Source organism: Microtus oregoni, unplaced genomic scaffold (assembly GCF_018167655.1).
Source record: "Microtus oregoni isolate MIOR12 unplaced genomic scaffold, Mior012 000005F_ref0000423, whole genome shotgun sequence".
Taxonomy (NCBI): Eukaryota; Metazoa; Chordata; class Mammalia; order Rodentia; family Cricetidae; genus Microtus; species Microtus oregoni.
Window position 1 is genome coordinate 8,687,863 of NW_024543064.1, and position 25,588 is coordinate 8,713,450.

The following is a 25,588-nucleotide window of genomic DNA, read 5'->3' on the forward strand; positions in this document are numbered from 1 at the left end:
CTGGGGTTGAAGGCAAAGGCTTGTGCCACCACCAGCTGGCCAGGTTTTACTTATTTATTTATTTTTAGACAGGGTCACTCTTTGCAGACCTAGATGGCCTTCATCCCAGCAATCTATTAGTATTAGCACCACACCTAGCTTAAGTAACCATTAATCTTTCTGCCTCAGTAGATTTGCTTCTTCTAGAGAACTGAAATTTGTGGTGCCCTGGTATGGGACAAAGACCATTCCCTTTCCTCCCTGAAGGGAAATAAACTGGTCACGGCTGGATTAGAAGGAGCTAGGCACAGCTGAAAAGTAGATAAGATAGCCTTCTCCTCAGGGAAGAGGGAGGATGGATAGGCACCTTCAGAAGAGAGTATTTGATTTTAGTTTTTTTAATTGACATTTAAAATAGAGGCATCCCTGTTGGCTTGCACATGGATATCAGGTGAGACAAGACAGATGACTGAGTTTGAAGAACAGACAAACTTTGTCTGGGACAAAGTTGGGGCTATCTACTAGGTCTTCATCCTGCCTTGTGACTAAGGCTCTGTCATCTTCCCCTGTTGACAGTTCTGGAGAGGGATTCCCAGCATTTGACTGCCTGTGGCGCATCCTGCCCTTGGTAGACAGAGGCTTCAGAGAAAGCGCTTCCTCTTACTCTCACCCAACCCTGTCTTGACACCAGATACACGAGTCTTAAACACAACACACCAAGGAGTTCTCCAGCAGACAGTGACTGACTGGAGGTAGCAACAGTTGCCACAGGTTGAGGAGTCCACACGACTGCCTCCCTTCAGATGTCCTTTGGAAGTGGTAGGATTCTCAGCACTTGGGAGGCAGAGCCAGGTGGATCTCTGTGAGTTTGAGGCCAGCTTGGTCTACAGAGTGAGTTTCAGAATAGCCAGAGTTACATCTTATCTCAAAAAACAAAGAAAAAGAGAGAGAGAGACAGATTGTCCCTCTGCCCCAATCTGGTATTTTGGTAGAGCCACTCATAGAACTCAGGGATATGTGGTTTTGATCAACTTGTTTATTAACAAGGGATATAATAAAAGGTATAGACATACAGGCAGGTAGAGGGTATGGTATGCAGGTGAGGTGTGAGGAGCTTTCATCCTCTCTCCTGGGGAGCCACCCTTCGAGCATGACATAAGTTGACTAGTGGCATCCTTGGTGAGCAGCTTAGTCTTCAGCTCTTCTCCCAGAGGTCAGCGGTTAGAAATGAAACTTTCTCTCCCCTCCTTCTCTTTTCTCTTTGAGATACAGTGTCACAGAGCCTAGGAATATATCTCAAAGAGAGAATACTTTCCTAACATGAGCAAAGTCCTGGGTTTGATCCCAGTACAACAAAAGGAGGAGGAAGGATAAGGAGAAAAATAGGAAGCTAAGCAAGACTAGGTCTTGCCTTGTAGCCCAGGCTGGCCTTAAACTGTTCTGAGTGCTGTATTGCAGGTATGTACCTGTATGAAAGTTGAACTTTAGCCAGGTGGTGGTGGCGCACGCCTTTAATCCCAGCACTTGGGAGGCAGAGGCAGGTGGATCTCTGGGAGTTCGAGGCCAGCCTGGTCTACAAGAGCTAGTTCCGGGACGGGCACCAATGCTACAGAGAAACCCTGTCTCGAAAAACCAAAAAAAAAAAAAAAAAGAAAAGAAAGAAAGTTGAACTTTGTAATCATGTCTCAGTCTCTGTGGTGACCAGCCACATCCTGGTTCTCTTTAGGGGCACAGCTCTTAGCTCAGTCATTGCAGTAGCATCCAGAAGGCACTCCTCACATACTGGAGATCCAAGGTCTGAAGACCACTTTCGCATTTCACTGTAGCATGAAAAGAGACCGATAGGTTACAACATCTTAATTTTCCTGTTTGTTCCTAGAAAGTAGTTACTCTAATAGACTTTCTTAGTGTGTGTGTGTAGTTTGAATGTAACTGACCCCCATAAGCTCATAGGGAATGGCACTATCGGGAGGTGTGACTTTGTTGGAGTAGGTCTGGCCTTGTTGGAGGAAGTGTGTCACTGTGAAGGTAGGCTTTGAGGTCTCCTATGCTCAAGCCATGCTAAGTGTCTCAGACTACTTCCTGTTGCCTCTGAGATGTAGGACTCTAACGTGCTTCTCCAGCACCATGTCTGCCTGCATGCCACCATGTCCCAGCATGTTGATAACGGACTGAACCTCTGAACTATAAGTGAGCCACCCCAATTAAATGTTTTCCTTTATAAGAGTTGTAGTCATGGTGTCTCTTCACAGCAAGAGAAGCCCTAAGACAGTTTGTATGTGTTTTTGTAAATCTGTATATAGATTTAGTCTCTCCTGAATGAATCCACTTTCCTTGCAGATTTTCTTCTTGTGTTGTTCTTGTTTTTTAATCAGAAAAGGATTACTTTATAAAGATTTTTTAATGTGTGTGGGTAGGCACACACAAATGCAGGTGCCTGCTGAGTCCAGAATAGAGTGTCAAGTCCCCTAGAACTGGAGTTTCTAGCAGTAGTGAGCCACTAAACTGATGCAGAGAACTAAACTGGAGTCTTCTGGAAGAGCAGCCAGTGCACTGAACTGCTGAAGCATCTCTCTGAATCCCAGTGATCTTTTTTGATATAGAACCCAATCAGCCTAGTATTTACAAGATAGAATGATTGAGTGGCCATACATAAAGTCCTGGACTCCATCCCAGCACTGTCAAACCAGGCATGATGGCGCACACCTGTCATCTCGGCCCTTGGCAGAAAGAGGCAGGAGCAGCAGAAGTTCAAGGTCATCCTTGGCCATCCTGAGCTACATGAGATCCTGTCTTAAGAAAAAAAGCACACACCAAAAGAGGATTTCTGTACCCAGATGTGAATGTCCAAAACCCTCTATTGAGATGTTTTCCCATTCTGTATGCCTAATTCTGTTAAATCAAAATACGGTTATGTCATACATTTTAGATTTGTTTTCATGATGCTGAATAACCAACTCTTTATGTACCTCCCTAGGCTACATCCCTGGCCCTTGATTATACATTTTATTCTGCATGTTGCTTTTTTGTTCGGTCTTTTTGAGAGGGTCTCACTATGTAGCCCAAACTAGACTAGAACTCACAATGTAAACCAGGCTGGCTTTGAACTCAGAGGCCTGTCTCTGTCTCTCAAGTGTTGGGATTAAATACATGTGCCACCACACCCGTTTTTTTCTTGCGTTAAAGAAAAATTTTTAATTATATATATAGTGCTTAGTGCTGGAGAGTTGGCTCGGTGGTTGTTCTTACAGAAGGCATGAGTTCTGTTCTCAGCACCCTCATGATGGTTCACAACCATTTGAAACTCTAGTTCCAGGGGATCCAACACTTCTGACATCTAAGGACACCAGGCCTGTGCATGGGTACAACACACATACATATACATACATGTGTGTATATCTATGTATATTTATATGCACAGGCAAAATACTCCTATACATAAAGTAAATCTAAAAATTTTTTTACATAAAAAATAAAAGTTATGTGTATATGTATAGATTTGTGTACGTAAGAGTAGTGTCTGCTGGGGGTGTTGTGAGCTGCTGATGTAGATGTTGGGAGTTGACCTCAGGCCTCAAGAGCAGCCAGTGCTCCTAACTGCTGAGCCATCTCTCCAGCCTCTATACCTTCCCCTTAATGAGTCTGAACATTTTCCATAGCTAGTGATAATGACTTTGTTTTAATGGTTTGATTGCTACCAATCTTGAGATGTACGATAATTGATTTACTAGTTATCTGTTGTTACTCTATAACTTATAAAAAAGGAGTTTGGGTGTGTGTGTGGCAGGTGGCGCTTGCTTTTAATCCCAGCACTTGGGAGGCAGAGGTAGGCAGATCTCTGTGAGTTCAAGGCCAGTCTGGTCTATAGAGGGAATTCCAGAACAAGCTCCAAAGCTACAGAGAAACCCTGTCTCGGAAAAACAAAACAAAACAAAAAAACAAAGGAATTTGGACTTGCTCCCAGCAGTCACGGATGGATTAAATTATTACACATCACTCCTGTATTTGCCTGACCTAGAACTCGTGCCTGGGAGAAAGGCCCCAGGCCAACGTCCACTTGCTTATTAGCTGATGTGGCCGTGGAGGTGGTTGAGGGCCAGGGAGAGCACAGCTGGGCTTTTTCTTTGTTGACAGACCGCCGCTTCTCTTGTGGTACCTAGGAATGAAGTCATCCTTCCCTCTGGATGTCGTTCAGGCTGTCCTTAGCGCAGGTGCTCATCGTCTGAGATGTCTGGTCTCTGGAGCATGGCTGAAGGACTGCTGCCTTAGGTGTAGAAATTGGAGGAGCTGGGCTGAAGCTGGGTCTCTTCTGACATAACTGACAGGTTGCTTTAAAGATAGCCCGTCTGGGTCTGCCTTGTGGCTAGCCTTGTTTTCATGGAAGCCACCTATAAAGAGAATTAGAATTAGTTTGTCTGGGTTAACTTGGTTCTGGTTAATTGAAAGTTTGTTCACACTTAAGGAATAAGTTGGACAAGCCTGGTGATAGCTGAATATCTTTAACTGTTTTGTAGAAACAGGAAAGTCTGCCTTTTTTTCCCCCAGAGCGGGGATGGCACACGGCCTCATGTACCCTACCCTACCACTGGGCATGACCTCCCAGGCCCTAGAGCTGTGCCACTGCAAGCTTTCTCCGGAGCGTGAGGCACTCTCCAGAAGCAGTGTGCTGGGTCTCGCTGTACACGTGCCTCACCTGGGGATCCCATTCACGCGGAGATCCCGCCGCCTGCCACAGGGGCAGAGCCTGCGTTTCCACTGAGCCCTCCCTGGCACTGCAGATGCTGCAGGAGGAAAGCGGAGCGTTTCTAATGTTAGATTATGTCGCTTCTTCATGTGTGCTATTATTCTGTAATTTCAGAGTCTGGACTATGACCGCTGCATCAATGACCCTTACCTGGAGGTGTTGGAGACCATGGATAATAAGGTGAGCCCACAACTCTTGGTCTCTTAGGGCTGAGAGGTCTTTACAGCTTCTTTTCTGTCCTCCTGGGACCCAGTAAGTGTCCTTTCTCTTTCTCCTTTAAGTCTTCTTGTGAAAGAGGGGCATTTAAATGCCTAGACCCTCTGCTGAGATGTCTCAGCAGGAAAAGGCTCCTGCTGCCAGGCCTGACAACCTGCATTTGATCTCCAGGACCCAGATGGTCACAAACACAGTGGTGGCACTTGTGTGTCCCACCCATATATTCAAAATACCTAGACTTCCTCTTGCCATCCAGTGTTCCTCCAGTCAGTATATGCAGCCCTGTGGGATTCATCAGTGTCACTGTGAGGCACCTGAGGCTGTCCTTCCTCACCAAGCTTGCTGTCTCTGTAGATTTAGTCTAGAGTTGGTTAGCCAAGATGCATCCTTTTCCTGTCACTAATGGACCCGTTCTTTTCCCTTGTGAACAGAAAGCGCGAAGATATGAGGCAGTGAAATGGATGGTGGTGTTTGCCATTGGCGTCTGCACTGGGCTGGTGAGCAGTGGGATGTGGGGAGATGGCAAGCTGGGCGGGTTGGGGGATCAGAGGGAAAGCCTTGTCTGGTGAATACCCTTGCCATCTGTCACTGTGACATTTGTAGCACTGGGACAATTGTCACCCTGGTGGACTGCCTTTCCTTTTTCCTTGTTCTTTTGAAGATTAATTTTCCTTCTGGTTTTTCACATTACTTTTTGCTTTGGGCTACAAAAGTGAATCACAGGCACCGGGCTATCAAAGCACTCAAGGCTTGCTTGGTCAGAGCTTATTGTCGATGATATGGTTATAGAGCACGACCCGGCCTGGCTAAGTGAGGCGGTGGCAGGTAGCACATAGCAGATAGAGCCCAGTGATGTTGAGGTCGCACTGTCCTGCTCACAGTTGTGCTGGCCATGGTAGGTGAAGGGGTATGGCAGGATGAACAGGGCTCCTGGATTCCCCAGGTTTACAGATGGATCACAGACAGGAAAGCTGGGCATATCACCAAGATAATGGTAGCAGTTACATCTGGGGCCGTGACTATGGACTTAAAACATCACTAAAACCAAAGAAGAGAAGCTGGAAAAGTCAACATCCAATGGGAAGACACATGCCAAGTCTGTCAAGAAAATGGCAGAGAGGGGCTCAGCCTTGTTACTGCCTTTCTCAGGTCTTGGCCACAAGTTTTGGGCTTAACTCTCCATGACACACCTAGGTAATGGATACATGTTTCATGTCGCACAGTCCTAAGGGACAGTCAGCTTCCATTCACGTGGTACCCATGATATTTTTACTGTTGTGAACTCACAAGGACCGTCTAGTGGCAGCAACAGTCGGGAGGCCTGTTTGCTAATATTCTAAGGGTATCATGGGGGATGGAATTGGGTTGGTTTAATTGTTTTATATAATATCAGTGTGCACGGTGGGGGTGGGGACTTGAACGAAAGCACCTGTCCTGTGTATTTCTAGTTGTGGCATCATTTGCATGCAGATGTTAGTTTTTCCTGTGACTGTCCTAGGCTTTTGACTGCCTCATCAATATCCTTATCCCCATAGGTGCTAAGAAGGCAGCCTTCTCTATTCTGTAGCCACTGCAGCCCTAGCCCTTCCCTCACCCTTTGATCTGTCTCCACTTTCTCCTTCTAGGCATTAGCTGGAGGGAGGACAGAGTTTAAGCAAGGAGCCTTTGATTCCCACTCTCCCAAGTTAGAAGGTTCCTGGGCCTCCCTTAAACTGTGTAGTGGAACAGTAGTGTATAGGTTTTCAGGTAGCCAGTGACTGATACTGATTCTCAGTCAAAATAATGACTTAGAAAAATAAGAATACCAAGCCACCTATGCCCAAGTAAATGTTCTTTAAGTAGCATTCAAAGCGATATGCTTGTCCAGCTAGGCACCACTGAAGACATTGTGGCTATTTTTTTTGAATCCTCCCAACATTGCTGAGTGGCTGGCTCCCCGCGTGACTCTTCCCATCCTTTCTGTGCCTTCTTCTTTTACTCTGTTCCTCTTCCTCTTTTCTTTGGAGAGGCAGTGGGGCCAGACTGGGGCAGCTCTGGGACAAGCAGAGAGCTCACCCCTGCTGTTGGTACGGTGAGCTACCACTGGGAGTGCAGTGAGGGAAGGTGAGGCTCTTACCCGTACTGTGACTGTCTCTTCCTCTTCACAGGTGGGTCTCTTTGTGGACTTCTCTGTGCGACTCTTCACCCAGCTCAAGTTCGGAGTGGTTCAAACCTGTATCCTTTCCACGGCTCCACTGTTTCAGGCCCATGGCTTCCTGAGACTCACTTTAACAGTGAATGTGGTATTTGAAAGACTGTTAGCTATTCAGCCAAGAGGTTTTTAATTCTCACTAAAGGACAGGAGAACATGGCCTTTTTGAGACATAATTTCATGTCCTGGTTGTCCTGGAACTTGTTATGTAGACCAGGTTGGTCTCAAACTCTTAGATCCACCTGCCTCTGTCTTTGCCATCGCCTCTGTCTTCCAGGTACTGGAGTTAAAGGTGTGCACTACCATGTCCAGCTTAGGAAAGGAAGACTTTAATTAGTGTATTGATGTTCTAGGTGGGTAAGACATAAATGCCCAGAGAAGTCTTTGCTCCCAAGGCCATGTATGCATTCAGTGTTCTAATCAGAATTTCCGAGAATTCTTCACAGGACTCAGCCCTGCTCTTTTTACAGCCCTCTGAAAGAAGCCAAGGTCATTGAGTTAGTTTGAATAACAAGCAGGCCTGCGGCCCTACTACCAGCAGGACTACAGAGCTCAACAAAACGTCGCTTGTTGGTGTAGGAACACCAGCCAGAGAAGCAGAGTGCAGTCCATGCAGGTTGAAGTGTAGAAACCTAGAGTCAAGGTTAGCAGCAGGGGAAGGCCTGGATGCTCAATACAGGATGCTGGGCCTTGGTAGTCATGTCCACATGGAAGATTGTAGATCCCTGTTCATAAAGCTCAATTCCAGATAGATTGAGGGCAGTGTTGTCTTCTAGTTTAGTTGTGTTTTTGAAATAGGGTCTCTTGTAGCCCAGGCTGGCCTCAAACTCATTGTATGGCAGAGGCTGGCTTGAAACTCCTGATAGACCTGCCTCAGCCTCCCAAATGCTGGGATTACGTTACAGGTCTGCACCACCTGTCCTGGTTTTGGGTTGGAGATGTAAAAGAGCAAAGCAAGAGACTTAATTGATGGCAGGTGTAAGTTCTTAAAAACTTGAGAGTCACAGGTCGGAGACAAAGACCTCATCTTCCTTGATCTTAAAGCTTGACCACATTAAAGTAAATATTCTATTTAACTTAAAGTAAATACTCGATCTATGAATCTAATAAGAAACTCCCAAACAACAAGAAAATGCTGTAGATCAAGGAAAACCCAAGTTCACAGCCTGGGGTGGGTTTTCCCTGCATTAAGAAGCAGAGCTAAGCCTCTTGGTGTGCATTGTAATCTTAGCTACCGGGTAGGCTGAGGCAGGAGCTGTGCAAGTTCAAGGCCAGCCTGGGCTACAAAGCAAATCCCAGGCCAGCGTGGGCAGTATAGACCATGTCTCAAAATGAAAAGCAGAATAGAGGGCTAGGGATTTAACAGTGGGAGAGCTCTTGTGTATAGCATGGACAGAGCCTTTTTTTTTGTTGTTATTTGTTTGTTTTTTCGTTTTTCAAGACAGGGTTTCTCTGTAGCTTTGGCGCCTTGTCCTGGACCTAGCTCTTATAGACCAGGCTGGCCTCGAACTCACAGAGATCCACCTGCCTCTGCCTCGAGTACTGGGATTAAAGGCGCGCGCCACCACCGCCCGGCTTACACACAAGAGAGACAGGCAGACAGTTCCTCTCCACACATCTAGAAGAATGCCTACATCATATCAGAACAAAATCACCCCCCTCCCCAGGAGTGTCCAGAGGAAGCCATGAAAGAGCCAGAAAACTGGCAAGGATCAGGAGCTTTCGCATCCCTTTGTTGTAGCTTTTAAATCCCTTCTCCGATGTGGACTTTAGATTCATTAAAGACAGCTTTCGTGACAGCAGAAGTTTGTGTCACCAGATGAGGGAAGGAGAAATTATGGTTCATTCATACACTGTAATTGTATGCGGAAGTTAAACTAAACAAGCCACAGCTGTGTGTACCAACATGGCTAGTTCCCAGGCAGTGTCGCACTGAGAGACACTCTGTGATGGGACAGTGGAGAGCTGTGGGGACACGAGGCACTCAGCAAGTGGGGCACAGTAGTTTCAGGTTAGCGGCGTCCTGAGTGGGAGGGAGGAAGAGGAAGCTTTGAGGGGTATAGCTTTACTTTTAGTGATAGCCAAAGCCGTAAAGGGTATCATGTTGAGGTTTGTTCAAGTTGGGCTTGGGGGTGGGTTGGTCACTTTTTTAATGTTTGGGGTGGGGAATTCCATAATGTTAAAGTTTTTAATTTATTTTGTGTATGGGGTTGGATGTATACATGGTGCTGTGTATGGCAGTCAGAGGACAACTTGTCATCTCAGGAACATGTATGTCTCGAATCAAACACAGGCTGTCAGGCCCAGCAGCAAGCACCTTTACCCATAGGGCTATTTTACCAGCCCCTAAAATTACTATTCTTAGTTTGTTTTGGGATAGGGTCTTGTTTAACCCTTACTGTCCTGGAATGTGCCTACGTAGACCTTGCTGACCTTGGACTCATGAGACCCGGCCTCTGCTTAGAGTAATGATGCACACTGCTGCACTCAGCTAAAGTGGTTGTTATAGGGGCTGGAAAGATGGCCCAGCACTCAGGAACACTTGCTGCTCTTCCAGAGGACCAGAGTTTCGTGCCCAGTACCCATAACCTCACAAGCTCACGATCACCTGTAAGTCCAGCTCCCAGGATCCAACACCTTCTTCTGGCCTCTTTGGGCACCCGCACACAAGTGCATATACACCTATTTTAACACACCCATGCGTGCGCACGCGCACACATATGTAAATGTTTAAAAGTTGTATGTGGGGCACAGGGAGGTATGCACTGAGCAGCTGTCTGGCTGCCCCGCCTCTGTGGGCACGTGTCCGGGAGCCTTTTCCTTGACCCAGCCTCTAGCGGTGGAGGAGTGCAGTCAGAAAGGCTGCCTTGCCCTGTCCCTCCTTGAACTCCTGGGTTTTAACTTGACTTTTGTCTTCCTGGCGAGCCTTCTCGTCCTGATAGAGGTGAGCTGGTTTGGAAATTGACTGTGAGCATTATATGTACTTTTGCTGTTGTTGTTTTGGAGACAGGGTTTCTCTGTGTAGCCCTGCTGTCCTGAAACTCACTCTGTAGACCAGGCTGGCTGGATCTGTGCACTTAATGTTCTTCAGCCACATGCTGGGAAACAGGTTGGCTTGTAGGTTTTTGCAGAAATTTTCTATTGTTCCCCTGGAGGTCTTTCTAGAAGTAAAGCCTCTGGTTCTTGGTGAGTTTAATGAGGAATGCATGGATGGTAAAGTTGCTTTTCATCCTCATCACCCTGAAATCCCCTAGAGAGCAGTTTACTGGTGTGTAGATCAGAATCTGGGGAGGGGAGTGGTTCTGCAGTTTTGTTGAAAGGTCCCACATGGTTAGATCCACATGCAGGAACCTGTTAAAACGCTGAGGCAGGTCAGGCTGCAGTCGAGCGTCTGTGGTTGAACAAGTCCTCAGGAGCGGGTGCTGAGAGGACAACAGTGGGTGTCCCTGCTTAGTTTCCTGGCTTGTTGGGTATAAGCAGCAGAGTGGGTTTTTCATTGGTGTGTGTGCTTCCTTCCCCGACAGCCAGTGGCAGCAGGTTCTGGAATCCCTGAGATCAAGTGCTATCTGAATGGCGTGAAGGTGCCAGGAATCGTCCGGCTCCGGACCCTGCTCTGCAAAGTGTTTGGGGTGCTGTTCAGTGTGGCTGGAGGTGAGGAGAGGCTTTCTACTCTTGCCATCTTGTGCATTGATTAGATGTGGGCTCATGGCTGCTCCTCACCTGGTACCTGTACTTACTGTGTGTGTTAGTTGCTTGTCTCTGTGACCCAGTACATGACAGAAGCAACTCAAAGGAGGAGGGGTTGGTTTTGATCAGTTTCAGAAGGATTTCAGTCCATCATATCTGGAAAGACATGGGCAGTTCATGATAGAGGGAATATGTTGTGGGCATCAGGAAGCAGGAGCCAGGCTGGATTAAGCTTTGAAGGGCCACCTTGAAGTATAACTAGACATTTCTCTCCTGCCTGCCAGTTCCTGAGGCTTCATATTATAAATGCTCGGCTGATGGCTCAGGCTTATTACAAGCTAGCTCTTACATTTAAATTAACCCATCTCTATATGTCCTCAGTCTTCCAAAACCTCAATGGCTAATATTGGTCAGCAAGTAGCTGGCTCCGCCCTCTGATTCAAGGTAAACTTTTGGGCAATCTTAGGAATGTCAGTGTGCAATCAAAATATCTCACAACATTCAAGAACAGAGTGAACTCAGTGCTTGCTTAGGAGACAGAGTGAGTTCAAGGACAGCCTTGGTGAAATAATGAGACCCTATGTAAAAATCAAACTAAACCATGCCTTACAGTGGCACATAACTGTAATCCCAGTACTCCTGGGGCAAAGGTAGCAGACTTGCTTCAAGTTTGAGCCCAGCTGGTTTTACATAGCAGGTTCCAGGCCAACCATGGCTGCATAGTAAGATGTACTTCAAAAACCAGAAGTTAGCAGATAGAGGGCTCTGGTAGAACACTTGCCCAGGATACCAAAGCTGTGGGTTTGATTGACAGCACCATCAGTAAATAGTGAGGGAGTTAGCAGGTAGGGTGGGCCTCACCCACAGACTGGTTTCCTGGCACTGGAATTTAAAGATAAGAACTATTATCCTTTGTTTGAAGGGAATTTGACTTGGCCCAGGTGTGTGGGACAGAGGTGGAGCTCGGAGTAAACAACAACAACAACCACAAAATGACAACCTTAGATGTTGGCCTTGAGGAGTTTACCCAGCTTGTTTTTTGAGACAAGATCTCTTCAGTGACCTGGAACTTTCCAGTTAGGCTAAACTAGGCTTGCTGACCAGGGAGCCCTGGGGGTCCTGCCTTCAGTGCCCCAGTGCTGGAGGCCAGATGCATGCACTCTGTTGTTTCTGGGTTTTTCTGTTGGGTTCTTAAGCTTGTACAGGAAGTACTTCACTGACTGAACTGTCTCCTCCCTCGCTCTGCTTTTACCTTAGAGTCAGTCATATGCTTGCCTGTGTTTTCTAGTTTCTGAGAGGAAGGTTTACATAGCAAAGCCCAGGCCAGAGGCCCTCTGCTGACTGTGCCCTTCCTTTCTCCCCATTCCCAGGGCTCTTCGTGGGCAAGGAAGGCCCCATGATCCACAGTGGTGCTGTGGTAGGAGCCGGCCTCCCTCAGGTAAGGGTTGGTGGGCCAGGGTATGCATCTCTCAGAATGGGCCTCCTGGGTAAGCCCAGCAGGTGCGATTTCAGAACCTGTTGCCTTTTGGAGTTGAGGTGAAAACTATGTGGCCTGTCCCAGCAAAGCACCTGTTTCTCTTCAAAGTATAGCAATGCCGCGCCAGGTCTGGGGACAGAAACAGGAAGGAGAGGAAGAACTGAGTGGGTGACTGGTGGGTTTACACGCTACAAGTGTGTGTGGCTGGAAGAGTGGACTGACACCATCTCAGGCTCACCTTGCTCGTTCTACGCAGTGATGCAACCCCTAGTCTCAGGGCCAGGCAGGTGTCACCTGTGCACTGGGCTGTGGGTCCCAATTCCTTTCTTCCCTATAGTTACATAACTGATTAGTCCCCTAAGTGTAGATGAGGAGGCTGAAGGGCTAGCTCAGGACTCAATATCTCCTTTGAAAAACTAGGTTTCATTCATTGGTTGGTTGAGATAGGGTCTCACTAGGTATTTAGACTGGCTTTGAACTCAAGACCCTCTTGCTCAGCCTCCTACTTGTAGGCCATCACACTTGGTCAAAGCTCATATTTGTAAGGGCTTTTTAGATACCTGGGCTTTTGTCTGAGAAGTCTCAGCCCCTTGAGGACCATTGCTTGTGGACCCTTTTGCTCCCTGCTGTGGGAGAGCTGTGGGGGAAGGACAAAGGCCCTTCACTCCAGGGCCCATCTGTCATCTTGTTTGCTGTCTTGCTCAAGTACCAGGCCTCTCAGAAATGAGCCTGGAAGTGGGAAGAGGCCAAAAATGGCTTGGGGGCCTGTGTGAGAATCTAGGTCACCAGTGTCATTACCTGAAAGAGCTAGTGCCATCATGTGCAGCAAGTCTAGGTCCCTCCCAGCCCCCAGCTCTGCTGTCCCCCTTTTCCTGATTTGTGGACAGCGCACAGGGCATATCCTGACGCTCCCACACCCTAGGTGACTTCCTTGTATTGCAGCTTACTGTCCTGGATGCTTCTTGTTGCAGCACTCCTGTACAGTTGTGCAGACAGGCGGGCCTCCCTGGGGACCACACCTGTGCAGTTGTGCAGACAGGCGGGCCTCCCTGGGGACCACACCTGTGCAGTTGTGCAGACACGCGAGCCTCCCTGGGGACCATACCTGTGCAGTTGTTCAGACAGGCGGGCCTTCCTGGGGACCATACCTGTGCAGTTGTGCAAACCCACGAGCCTCCTTGGGGACCATGAGTTCCAGTGCTCTGCCCTCGTGGCCTCTCTGACTTTGTTTCCCCCATTTCAGTTTCAGAGCATCTCCTTACGGAAGATCCAGCTCAACTTCCCCTACTTTCGCAGTGACAGGTAAGCTCTGGGAGGCGCAGCACACCCTCACGCCATGCTAGCCTGGTTCACTGTGACTCCTGGCTCACTGTGACTCAGAAAAGGAAGAGCTCTGCTTTTCTCCTGAGAATGAGAAACCAAAGGACCATGTTCAGGCAAAGATGATGGCCCAAGACTGAAAACCCAGACCAGGAAGGGCACCCGCCAGATAGACTCCTTAGCCCTGTGGGTCTGTGTGTCGCTGTCCTGTCCTGCTCCCCTCGTAGCATTATGGAACACCTTCATTTTTATATTCCCACAAGGCATGCCTGTTCTCACAGGGCTCTGCCTTTGGTGGAGAAACGTGGTTCAGTAGCATCCATTGGATGTCCTATCCTCTTCCCTGAACCAGGATCCCTGTTCTGTGTTCCTAAAGATGGTCAGGTCAGGGAGCTCCTGGTCTCAGGTGAAGAGGTTAGCCCTGAAAGCATGGGGTGAGTGTTTTGACCTCAAGTCCCTGGGGTGAAAGACTTACTCTCTACTCGGTTTTGAAGGTTTTAGTGTCCTTCATCTTGTGGCTTGGGGTGGTTATGCCCCAATATCCTCTTGGTATATTCCAATTGACCTAACTTCCTCCTACTAGACTCCTGTTTCTCAGACTCTACCACCTTCCAGCAGTGCCTCAGGGTTAAGGCCTTGAACACACTGGAGAGTTTCTCACCTTCAAGCTCAAGCCTGTGGGGTGTGTTTGACTCACAGACAGCTATGACTGCCTGCCCAGGACCTTCTCTTTTGTGATTCTGACACGGACTGTGGGGGAGAAGGTTCATGGGTAAAGACATGTTCTGAAGGCTCTTTCTTAAATAAACAGGCACATTCTCTCCCCCTCCCCTCCTCTTCTTCATAGAGACAAGCGGGACTTTGTATCAGCGGGGGCAGCTGCTGGAGTTGCTGCAGCTTTTGGGGCCCCTATAGGGGGCACCTTGTTCAGTCTGGAGGAGGGCTCGTCCTTCTGGAATCAGGGGCTCACGTGGAAAGTGGTAAGGAGCCTGTCTGTGGACACAAGCACTAGTCCAGAGTGTACCTGGACATCACTGCTTTTGTTGGAGCTGGCAGGCTGACTGTGGACTTCCCTGTCGTAGCAGCCACAGCCTCTAAACAGTGGGCTTTGTGTTCTTGCTGTGAGCCACCCCGCCCCAACTGTACACTGCATGCCAGCAGCAGCTATTCTGTCTGTGAACTTCTGCCGTGAGAATATGCAAGTCTCTGTTGGGGAGGGAGGAATGCAGGATTGTGACTTGATCTTGTCACCTGTTGTGGCCTCTTTCCTCTTGGGCGTAGGGCCTGTTCTGTAGGGAGCGCTCAGCATCAGACGGTAGATTGATGCTGGTTCACAGAGATCTCTGCCCTTTGAGGGGAGTGACAGGTTTTAAAGGACTCCCTGGCTGGCAAGATGTCTCAGTGGGTAGAGGCACCAGGCTGGTGTTGGGACTCCCATGATGGAAGGAGAGGACTGACTGCCACATACGCAGATACGTGTAAGATGACTGTCGAGGAGAGAGGGTGATGTCACCAGTGTTCTCACTTTTTTGTTACCCTTCCTTTAGCTCTTCTGTTCCATGTCTGCCGCCTTCACCCTCAACTTCTTCCGTTCTGGGATTCAGTTTGGAAGCTGGGGCTCTTTCCAGCTGCCTGGGTTGCTGAACTTTGGTGAATTTAAGGTATGGCTTATCCTTCCTCCCAGGATGCTTTACGTGACCCATAAAAATTGCTCTTGAGTAAACATCAGAGGGGTAGGTGGCCCCTGGAACGGCTGTGGTTCCCACAAGTAACTGCTCCCATGAGCAGTGTGCCCGGGCAGCCTGAACCCTCAGCAGGGCAGCGAGGCCTTCTGCTCTTGTTCCTGTCTCTGTTCCTCTCCCTTCCTGTTCTCATGGCCACTCTGGTTTTTCTTTCTCCCTCCCTTCCCCCTTCTCTCAGTGCTCTGACTCTGATAAAAAATGTCACCTCTGGACAGCTATGGATTTGGGTTTCTTCGTCGTGATGGGGGTCATTGGGGGCCTGCTGGGAGCCACATTCAACTGTCTGAACAAGAGGCTTGCAAAGTACCGTATGCGCAACGTGCACCCGAAACCTAAGCTCGTCAGGTACCTACAGTGAGCCCCTTGTGGGCAGGACATCTCTCCCAAGGAAATGGTCCTGTGAACAGTCCCTGCTTCTCACACCCATTTCAGTTTCTCCTCCCAGACTAAGCCTATAAACAGGCTCATAAATATGCCCTATATGCCCTATGAAGGCCAGAGAAGCTGCGGCCAAGTTTACATCTCAGTTACTGGGTGACTCGCCCTCTTCTGACCTGCTGCTAACACATGGTCAGGAGGGTCAGCAAGCCCGCTGTGGACCTGTCTGCCGTGGGTCGCCCTTGCCCTGGACTTAGAGAAGAGAAGCCATTTAGCTCCTTAGAGAGAAGTGATGTGTGTGCAACAGCTCCCTGCTTCTGCTGCCTGCCCTTTATTGCAGCTAACTAGATGGAGCAAGTCTGGAGTGAATTCTGGATGCGTGTGCCCTCACCAGGGCTGCCAGGCTTGCCCTGTTGGGAGAGGGGTGTTGGGGCGGATAGGGTGGTTGTGCGTGCTCAAGCCTAGACATCTTTTGATTGAATTGTGACAGCTGTGCTCTACTTTCCAGAGTCTTAGAGAGCCTGTTGGTGTCCCTGGTGACCACTGTGGTGGTGTTTGTGGCCTCCATGGTGTTAGGAGAATGCCGACAGTTGTCTTCTGCGAGTCAAACTGGTAATGGCTCGTTTCAGCTACAGGTAACCCCAGCAAACTTGGTGCCTTTATCCTCTATCCAGAAATGTGCATCTCTTTAGAGCCATGCTGTTCCATGCCCGCAGCTGAATGTGCTGTGGTCCTTTAGCTGGGAGGATGTGCACAATTGCCCTGTCTTTTCTACATTGTCAAAAATTCTGGCCACTCTCTAGGGAACCACACTCATGGGAAGCTTGCTCAGTAGCTAACTCTTTACTTCTACAGACCCTTTTCTGCTCATCCCTCTTCAGGCCTGCAGGAACCTGGCCTAGGGCCATGACACCCACCACCTTGCCTCGGTGACACGAGAGTCACTTGTGGGGTGATGCTGACACCTCCCTCCCGGCATCTGGCTCTTGCGTGGCTGCTTTCCTTGGCATCTGTCCCACTCTGTACTTGCCCTTTGCAACCTTCAGGGGGTCATGGGAGTGCACGCTACTTGCGTGTTTTGGTCCACTCTGATGATCCAGGAGGCAGCACGTGGCCTGGTCACCGAGGCGAGAGCTGCTGAACATCTGTGAACTCTCTCTTTGTTTCTCAGCCGCAGCCCAGCGCTCTCGGAGCCCCGGGAGCCTCTCTGGGAAGGCTGCAGTCTGGGAAGCCTGAGGATGTTTTAGATGAGAGGCCCACAATAGGCAAGGGTCTCATCTGGCCCTGGCAGCAGCACCCAGGCAAAGGGTGACCTTTCAGATGCCTGGGACGAAAGGCAGCACACAGGCTTCGTGTGATTGGCAGCGTAGAGGAAGTGGGCTGACATTTTATTTATGAGACCAAGCTTCTCAAAATGTATTTTGTTATAGAATGCTAATAATAAGACAAACAAAAGACGTTCTGTGCTCAAGCGAGATGAACCGAGAAGCGGGTGGCTGCCCTAGAGTGAAGTGTCTTTCTTGACTGGAGGACTCCCGGGGCCCGTGGCGGGTCAGCAAGCGCTAGCGAAGCTCGTGCTCCGTGTCTCAGGTCTCCACGTGTCCTGACAGCACTCTCGCCTTTATTCTTGTTCACTGTGCTGGCTGGTGATAGTATCCCCGTTTTTCAGGTGAGAAAACAGAGGCAAAGTGAGGTCTTGACCAATATCCCTCAGCTGGTAACATACAGCATGAAGGGGAAGGTATTATTTCATTTTATAGATGAGGAAAAGCTAAGTTTCCAAAGTAAAAGACCTCCCCAGGGTCTTTAGAGAGTGGCAGTTAGTGTTGAAGCAATCTGGTCTTGTGGTCTGTTCTCTGCTGGTCGGCAGGTGGTCTCTCAGCAGTGCAGCTGATCTCATGTCTTTTCCAGAGTACCTCTGGGACTGGCATCCCTCCAGACATGGTTTGGGAAACCCTGAATGTGTCCGTTAAAGTCATAGCCAAAAGTGTCCACTGTTCCCTTCCACTCATGCCTCTCTGCCAACAGGGGGCGCTGTTCTACCTCCTAGTATAGTCCACATCCTGCTGTATTGCCTGGCTGGGTTCACCTGCTAGGATTATAGACACCATTCTCCAGTGCTACAGTGTTCCCACGTGGCATCTCTGCAGCATCAATAGTGGAGTAGAATTCGGGTGATCCTGTATCCTTAATGTCCATGTCCACAGGGACAGCAGTGAGGTGAATCCCAGCCACTGCTCAGCACCAACCAGAAATCAGGACCGTCCGTCTGCAGATGCCCTGCCTCTGCTCCTAAGTCAGGTGGCACTAAATGCCATGCTGACACAGGTTGTCAAGAATGTGAAGCCTGGTTGGGCGGTGGTGGCGCACGCCTTTAATCCCAGCACTCGGGAGGCAGAGGCAGGTGGATCTCTGTGAGTTTGAGGCCAGCCTGGTCTACACGAGCTAGTGCCAGGACAGGCTCCAAAGCTACAGAGAAACCCTGTCTCGAAAAAACTAAAAAAAAAAAAAAAAAAAAGAATGTGAAGCCTGCGACATTAGGAAAGAGTCTTTTCTTCCTTGTTTGGTTGTGTTCTCTTAGTGGCACTGGAGGGAAGGTGGCCAGGATCATGGTGTTGCTGCCAGGCTGCATGTTGCAGTTGGTTTCTTTTGCAGAAAATCCAGAATAAAGCATTTTTTTTTTCTTTATTTGGAACCAAAGTTGGGGCTTTAAGTAGAGTAACGACCTGGCCAGCCACGTTTCTCTCATCTGCATCAACACCCCACAGTCCCTGGGGCTTTCATTCTGAGCTCTTAGCTGTCACTTCAGAATCTGCGCTAAGGAGGAAACCAAGTCTGTGGTGACCCCTGATGTAGTTATTGTGCTTAGTGACACGTGTGGATGAGGCCGAGGAGGTGGCTGGGCGGGTACGGCACTTGCCATACAAGTTCAAGACCCTGGGTTCAGATCCCCATGACCATAGAAAAGCTTTATGCAGCTGGTGTCTGTAGTGCTAGTGCTGCTCCAGCAAGACGGGAGGTGTGGACAGGAAGTGGGGGCATCAGGCATGTGCAGCGCAGAATAAGAGACCCCAGCTCAATGTCATGTGACCTCCACCTACATTCACACAGACACAGACATACACAAATACTTTTTAAAAAGTGTTGTTGGGCAGTAGTGGCACACGTCTTTAATCCCAGCACTCGAGCCGCAGAGGCAGGTGGATCTCTGAGTTCAAGGCCAGCCTGGTCTACGTACTGAGTTCAAAGACAGCCAGGACTACACATAGAAACCCTGTCTCAAAATCAAAAAGAAAAGGTGTGGATGAGCAAGGCCTTCACCCTCACCCTGCTTATTTCACTCCACGTTCAGAGTACACGAGCCGAGCCTCTTAGTAGCCATCCAGCGTCCATGCATAGATGGGTACCTACCTCCTCCGGCTAGACCCCAGCTCCTCCCGGAGGTAGAGCTGTCCAGTCACCATGTGATTGCTGGGAATTGAACTCAACCTCTGGAAGAGCAGCTTGTGCTCTTAGCCTCTGAGCCATCTCTCCAGCCCGACATCTTGACTTCTTCGGAGATGGCACTGAAGACTTGTATGACCCGGTCAGGTGCCTTTTATTGACTTTTTGATCCCCCTCTTTAGGCCACATCAGAAGATGTGAATTCTACCATCAAGACATTTTTCTGTCCCAATGATACCTACAATGACATGGCCACACTCTTCTTCAACTCCCAGGAGTCTGCCATACTGCAGCTCTTCCATCAGGACGGTGAGTGTCAGGTGCTGCCCCGCCCCCCGTCACCTATACCCCCCCACACCCGTGGGTGTCAGCTCCCGTGCAGGGTTTTCCTCTGTAATGGCAGCCCAGTGTTGGATGGTGTGACTAGGCTGGGGTACAAAGGACCTGGGGGGGGGACCCACTGCAGACTTCTGGGCCTGTGCAGGCATCTGCTAGTATGACTCGGACTGTTCTCCCCTGCAGGGACTTTCAGCCCCATCACCTTGGCCTTGTTCTTCACCCTCTATTTCCTGCTGGCATGCTGGACTTTCGGCACTTCTGTCCCCAGCGGCCTCTTCGTGCCTTCCCTGCTGTGTGGAGCAGCTTTTGGACGTTTAGTTGCCAACATCCTGAAAAGGTGTGGTAATGTGTATATGTATGCCCACATTTACAGGTGTGGTCCCACACCACCAGTGTGAGTCTAAACATGGTTCTGTTTTTCTCTTCACCAGCTACATTGGACTGGGCCACATCTATTCTGGGACCTTTGCCCTAATTGGTGCAGCAGCTTTTTTGGGTGGGGTTGTGAGAATGACCATCAGTCTCACAGTCATCCTGATCGAGTCTACCAATGAGATCACATACGGGCTTCCCATTATGATCACTCTGATGGTGAGCACTTCCTCCAGCTGCTGGCGGGCTGCAGGCCAGGCTCAGCTCAAGGGCTGTCTTCAGGAGTCTGCTTTGTGTTCCAGGTGGCCAAGTGGACGGGGGACTTTTTCAATAAGGGCATTTATGACATCCACGTGGGCCTGCGTGGCGTGCCTCTTCTGGAGTGGGAGACAGAGGTGGAGATGGACAAGTAAGAGCTGGCCACTTCATCCATCTTTGCACCAGAGTTTCTAAGCTCAGGGCTGTAGAGCCTTCCAGGGTGGGAAACGGTAGCTCACATTGCTCAGATTAGAAGAAGGCACATTTACGTCCCCTGTGTGTTTGGGCATGTTGAGCAGCTTGAGTTGGTTAGGAGTCTGAAGAGCAGGGAGCAGGCTGGGTAGCATGGTGGGACCTGGAGGCAAGGCTGCTTTGTGAGTTTTTGGCTCCTTAGTGTCCTGGCCAAGTAAATTGTGAGAACAGGATCAAGCTTTTACTTGGCTAGATGTTCACACTGAAACTGTACAAAGTCCTGGCAGTGACACCAGCTTACCCACACACCCAACCAAGCACCACAGAATCTCGACTAGGACATCCACAGGTGTTTCCAACCACTTATCTGGGTATCGGGCAGGCCTCATGAGCTAATGCAGGTCAGTAGCCTTTCCTGCAGCAAGCATTTTCAGCATTGTGAGCCTGTCAGCCCCACAGTGCTGTCACTACAGCCATGGGCTCTGGCTTGTCATCCTGGTCTAAACAAGGACTCCAGAATTGTCCTATAACTTTCAAGATGATTAGATACTAGCAGTGATACGTGGCATGTGATGTGGCATTTCAAGGAGTGGCTGGCCAACCCTTGGGAAAGCGGAAGGGCTTCGTGGAGAGGTAGCAGTGGCCCTGTAGCATGACACAGTGGGGAGCAGTGTAGTAGGCATGGTGGTGGAAATTGGAGGAAGACGGGCCCCAGTGATCCAGGTGCAGATGGAGAAGCAGCACTGCCCAGTCCAGCCTGTCCCTGGTGGTGGTGTCTCTTTGAGGCTGTTACAGCTTCCTCCTGTACAGGCTGAGAGCCAGTGACATCATGGAGCCCAACCTGACGTACGTCTACCCACACACACGTATCCAGTCTCTGGTGAGCATCCTGCGCACCACCGTCCACCACGCCTTCCCAGTGGTCACGGAGAACCGGGGCAACGAGAAGGAGTTCATGAAGGGCAATCAGCTCATCAGCAACAACATTAAGTTCAAGGTAAAAAAAAAAAAAGAATGGCCCCAAAGGGAAGGCCAGTGAGGAAGGACCATTTGGCCTAACACTCATACTTTGTAATACTGCCTCTGAAGCCGTAGTGGACGTGGACTCTGTCAGTTTAGGGAAAGTCTGTAGCACCCTCCTGTATGACCCAGTAGGCAGCAGGAAGCAGGTGGGTGGGCCCCCTTTTAAAGCCAGTAGGCTTGGTGTTAATTATTTACCATATGCAAGCATCTGGGAGGGTTCTAGAGTTGCTGACACAAATGGACTCTGACCTACTTAGGAAAATGGGGGCCTAGGCGGAAGGATCCTTGAGAGCTCCAGGCCAGCCTGGAGTACCTAGAGAAACCCTGTCTCAATAAACCACAGACAGAATGAGAAAGAAATTGACTAGAAGCTGTAGACATAGCACTGGGCTCTAGGGATGCAGATACTGGCCTCCTAATGTCATTTGTGTACCCAGAGGAATGGGCAATTGCCTGGTCTCTGCCCTTGGGTAGCTTGAGCTCACAGCCCAGGCCCATCCCTCATGCAGACGATGTGACCTTTGTTGCCTTTGCTGTCTTTGGGAAGGGCAGACACACATTGACAGTCTCTCCAAGAGGCTGTAAGAGAAAAGTTGTTTTTCCTCTGCAGAATTGAGGAGTGCCTCTCCAAATGAGAGACGGTGGAGTCTTAGGCCAGCAAAGCCATGAGGTTGGGTACAGTAGATAACTTTGCATTACTGTGACAAAATGTGTGGCATAAAACCACTAGAAAGGCCAGGCAGTGGTGGCACACGCCTGCGATCCCAGCACACGGGAGGCAGAGGCAGGCAGATCTCTGAGTTCAAGGCCAGCCTGGTCTACAGAGCAAGTTCCTGAACAATCAGGACTACACAGAGAAACCCTGTCTCAAAAAAAAAAACAAAACAAAAAATAAACCACTTCGAAGGACTCCTTTTGAGGTGTCTTTCTGTCCGTCAGGGTCAGGAAGATGTGCAGGGGAAATAGCAGCAGCATGGTGGGGAGGAAGCAGAAGACAGGAGTACAGGAAGGGGCAGGGCAAGATACGGCCCCGAGAACCAGACAGACATGCATGCATATGTATGTGACCCTGCTTCCCCCAGCCAGACCCCAGCTTCTCCTCTTCATCCGTCTGTGAGGTCAAAGCCCTCGGGGTCTGGTCCTATGGAAACAGACACCCAGAGGCTGCTTCCATATCACTACACCCTGGTCAGACTGACCGTCAAGATCAGCTGACACACTTGGGCTGGGCAGAGTGGGACTGTAGTGCAGTGGTAGAGGCTTCCCTATCAGCTTTGTATTCAATCCAAGGACTGGCTGACCTGCATCTCAGAAAGGCTTGCTGAGCTCCGTGGAAAGTGCTTTTTCCACATCACAGCCCCGTGGGTGCTCCTGTGTTTGTGTGCCCAGCACCACCATCCCTGTCCTGTAAGGACTCATTGTCTCCACACCCCATCCACAGAAATCCAGTATCCTCACTCGTGCCGGTGAGCAACGCAAGCGGGGCCAGTCCATGAAGTCCTACCCTTCCAGCGAGCTTCGAAATGTGTGTGATGAGCATGTGGCCTCGGAGGAGCCCGCAGAGAAGGAGGATCTGCTGCAGCAGATGCTGGAGAGGAGGTGAGGTCCTTGCACTCTGCAGCCTCGGGGTGGAGCACTCTGCACCCAGTGGGTGAGAGTGAGCCCTTGAGCGTCTGGAGATCATGGGAAGGTGACAAGGCTGTGGCGGACGTGACCCTGCTGAGGGATACGAGGCAGCATCTGGTTTTTGTGTAACAGATACACTCCCTACCCCAACCTATACCCTGACCAGTCCCCGAGTGAAGACTGGACCATGGAGGAGCGCTTCCGCCCGCTGACCTTCCATGGCCTCGTCCTGCGCTCGCAGCTCGTCACCCTGCTTGTCCGAGGAGTGTGTTATTCGGAAAGTCAGTCTGTAAGTCTGGGCCCTGGTGTCCTGCAAGGCAGGAAGGTGACGGGCAAGCCCTGTTGTTGAGGGAGAGGTGGTCTGTGTGAGCCCCCAGGTGAGAGGGAGGTGAGAACTAGTTGATTCCTGTTGTCCCGCTTTCCTAGTGGAAGACGGACACCTCCTCCCCCACCAGCTCTGCTGTAGCCACCTTCTCTCCTTCATTTGGTTTTTAGGGTGTCCCCATGGCACCAAAGTCCATACCCCTCACACCTTCTTTTCAGCAGGAGGCTGAGCAAGTCCCCCAGAGTCCTGGCTTCCAGAGTGACTCTGCTGATGTTGGGAGTTGGGGTTTCTACCATGTAGCCACCTGAGCCCCTCTATGTTCCGCTAAGCCTACAGAAGAGCTGTTACCCTGGTGCAGGGGCCTGGGTGGAGTGTGGGTGACCAGCCTGGTTGGCGTGGGTAGAGAAAACCATGGGGACCTTAGAGACAAGGAAGTTGGCGTGGCAGCCAAGCTTGGGTCCTGAAGTACTTTGCCTGGCTACTAGAGCAGATAGATTCTGGGACTCCCCCGCAGTGAAGCCAGCTATGAGCCAGGTGAAGGCGGAGTGGAGTTAGGGAGCGGGGCCCACTGAGGACAATAGCCAGCCAGCACTGTGGCTCCTGTGCTGTCCTGTGAGCCCTCTCCCTGACCTCCCTGCCCTGTGACAGCAGCAGTGAGATCGAGGGGTGGTGATAGCACCCCATGGGACCCTGCTCTAGCCGCTGCATCCAACTGCCATCAGCCTGGTAGCTCGAGGCAGGATTTATCTTAGTTCAAGACCAGAAGTACCAGATTGAGAGCACATGGCGCAGCTCTCTGAAGGCATTAGGAGAGGGGCTTTCCCGGCCTCCTCCAGTCCCTGTGGTGCATCAACTCCTGGCCTTGCTGCCTGCAAACACCACTTCAGTTTGACTTCTGTGCATGCGCGGGGCTCCCTCTTCCTCTCCCTCTTCCTCTCCCCATTCTGTAGGGACACCTGATGCTGGAATTCGCCCTAGTCCAGCGTGAACTCATTGTAAGCACATCGGCAGAAACTGTTTCCAGTAAAGGCAGCTGATAGGTTTACAGGTTGTCTCTGTCTGTGGGGACACATTTCAGCCCACAACCCCATTAGCAGTTTTCTCATCTGGTAGGACCTGCTTTGCTATCAGGCTGTCTCTGTCCTTAGCTCCTGCTGTGGCCCCTGTTACTGGAAGACACTAGCTAGCAGAACTGGGGAGGGACTGTCAGAGTGACCCTCCTGGCGGCTGTTGTGTTGCAAGGCTGCAGTGTGTCTTGGTTGGAATTGCAGAGTGCCAGCCAGCCACGCCTTTCTTATGCGGAGATGGCCGAGGACTACCCGCGGTATCCGGACATACATGACCTGGATCTCACATTGCTGAATCCCCGGATGATTGTGGTGAGGAGGGCTGTCCCTCGGGGCTGTCCCACGTGCTATGCCCATGCTTATCCCAGGCTGTGGGTGATTCTTGCTTTCTCTTCTGCAGGATGTCACCCCATATATGAACCCTTCACCATTCACTGTCTCCCCCAACACCCATGTTTCCCAAGTTTTCAACCTGTTTAGAACCATGGGCCTGCGCCACCTGCCTGTGGTGAATGCGGTGGGAGAGGTGAGTGATCTGGGTGGAGACCAGTGTCCCTGACTGCCTCTGCTCTGTCCACCCACCCTGTCTCTTGTCTGTTGCATCAGTCCAGCAGGGGGCGCCCTGTGATCTACCTTCCATTCCTCCATTGCCTGCTCTTGTCTCAGCTCGGGAGCTTCTTACCTCCCCCTAGTCTGTGTTCCTTGGTCCTACCTCTTCTGGGCATCTGTAGCATTAATAGAATTTAAGGTGAAATTCTCAGAGGGTTTTAAAAAGTGATTATTCTCGTGGGCTCTCCCATCATCTCTTTTCCGAGTTAATTGTATTTGTGGTGTATGTGAGCCCAGCTTTGTGGAGCTGGTTCTCTCCTTCCACCTTCAGTGGCTGGGAATCGAACTCTGGTCACCAGGCTTGCGTGGTGAGCGTATTTTCCCTCTGAGCCAGCTTGTCAGCCCAACTTAACTTTTTTTCTTTTTAAAAAGATTGTATTTATTTATTTATTTTTATTTATGTATTTATTATGTGTGCAGTGTTCTGCCTGCTTGTATGCCTGAAGGCCAGAAGAGGGCACCAGGTCTCATTACAGATGGTTGTGAGCCACCACATAGTTGCTGGAAATTAAACTCAGGTCCTCTGGAAGAGCAGCCAGTGCTCTTAACCTCTGAGCCATCTCTCTAGTCCCAACTTAATTTTTTTAAATTACATAGCT

The 25,588-nt window shown here is 49.9% G+C and overlaps 1 protein-coding gene across 1 annotated transcript in view; it reads left to right on the top strand.

Moving 5' to 3' along the window:
- The window catches only part of LOC121447984 (chloride transport protein 6), a 33,044-nt gene that overhangs the window by 3,326 nt on the left and 4,130 nt on the right, over positions 1-25,588 (top strand). The window contains exons 3-22 of the mRNA XM_041651450.1: positions 4,838-4,903; positions 5,371-5,436; positions 7,087-7,153; positions 9,968-10,074; positions 10,655-10,781; positions 12,188-12,255; positions 13,538-13,596; positions 14,462-14,594; positions 15,162-15,275; positions 15,535-15,701; positions 16,243-16,369; positions 19,361-19,487; positions 19,701-19,854; positions 19,949-20,108; positions 20,192-20,298; positions 21,150-21,336; positions 22,804-22,961; positions 23,121-23,277; positions 24,585-24,692; positions 24,781-24,906. Of these exons, the coding sequence (XP_041507384.1) occupies positions 4,838-4,903; positions 5,371-5,436; positions 7,087-7,153; positions 9,968-10,074; positions 10,655-10,781; positions 12,188-12,255; positions 13,538-13,596; positions 14,462-14,594; positions 15,162-15,275; positions 15,535-15,701; positions 16,243-16,369; positions 19,361-19,487; positions 19,701-19,854; positions 19,949-20,108; positions 20,192-20,298; positions 21,150-21,336; positions 22,804-22,961; positions 23,121-23,277; positions 24,585-24,692; positions 24,781-24,906 (2,385 nt within the window). The remainder of the gene's footprint in view (positions 1-4,837; positions 4,904-5,370; positions 5,437-7,086; positions 7,154-9,967; positions 10,075-10,654; positions 10,782-12,187; positions 12,256-13,537; positions 13,597-14,461; positions 14,595-15,161; positions 15,276-15,534; positions 15,702-16,242; positions 16,370-19,360; positions 19,488-19,700; positions 19,855-19,948; positions 20,109-20,191; positions 20,299-21,149; positions 21,337-22,803; positions 22,962-23,120; positions 23,278-24,584; positions 24,693-24,780; positions 24,907-25,588) is intronic.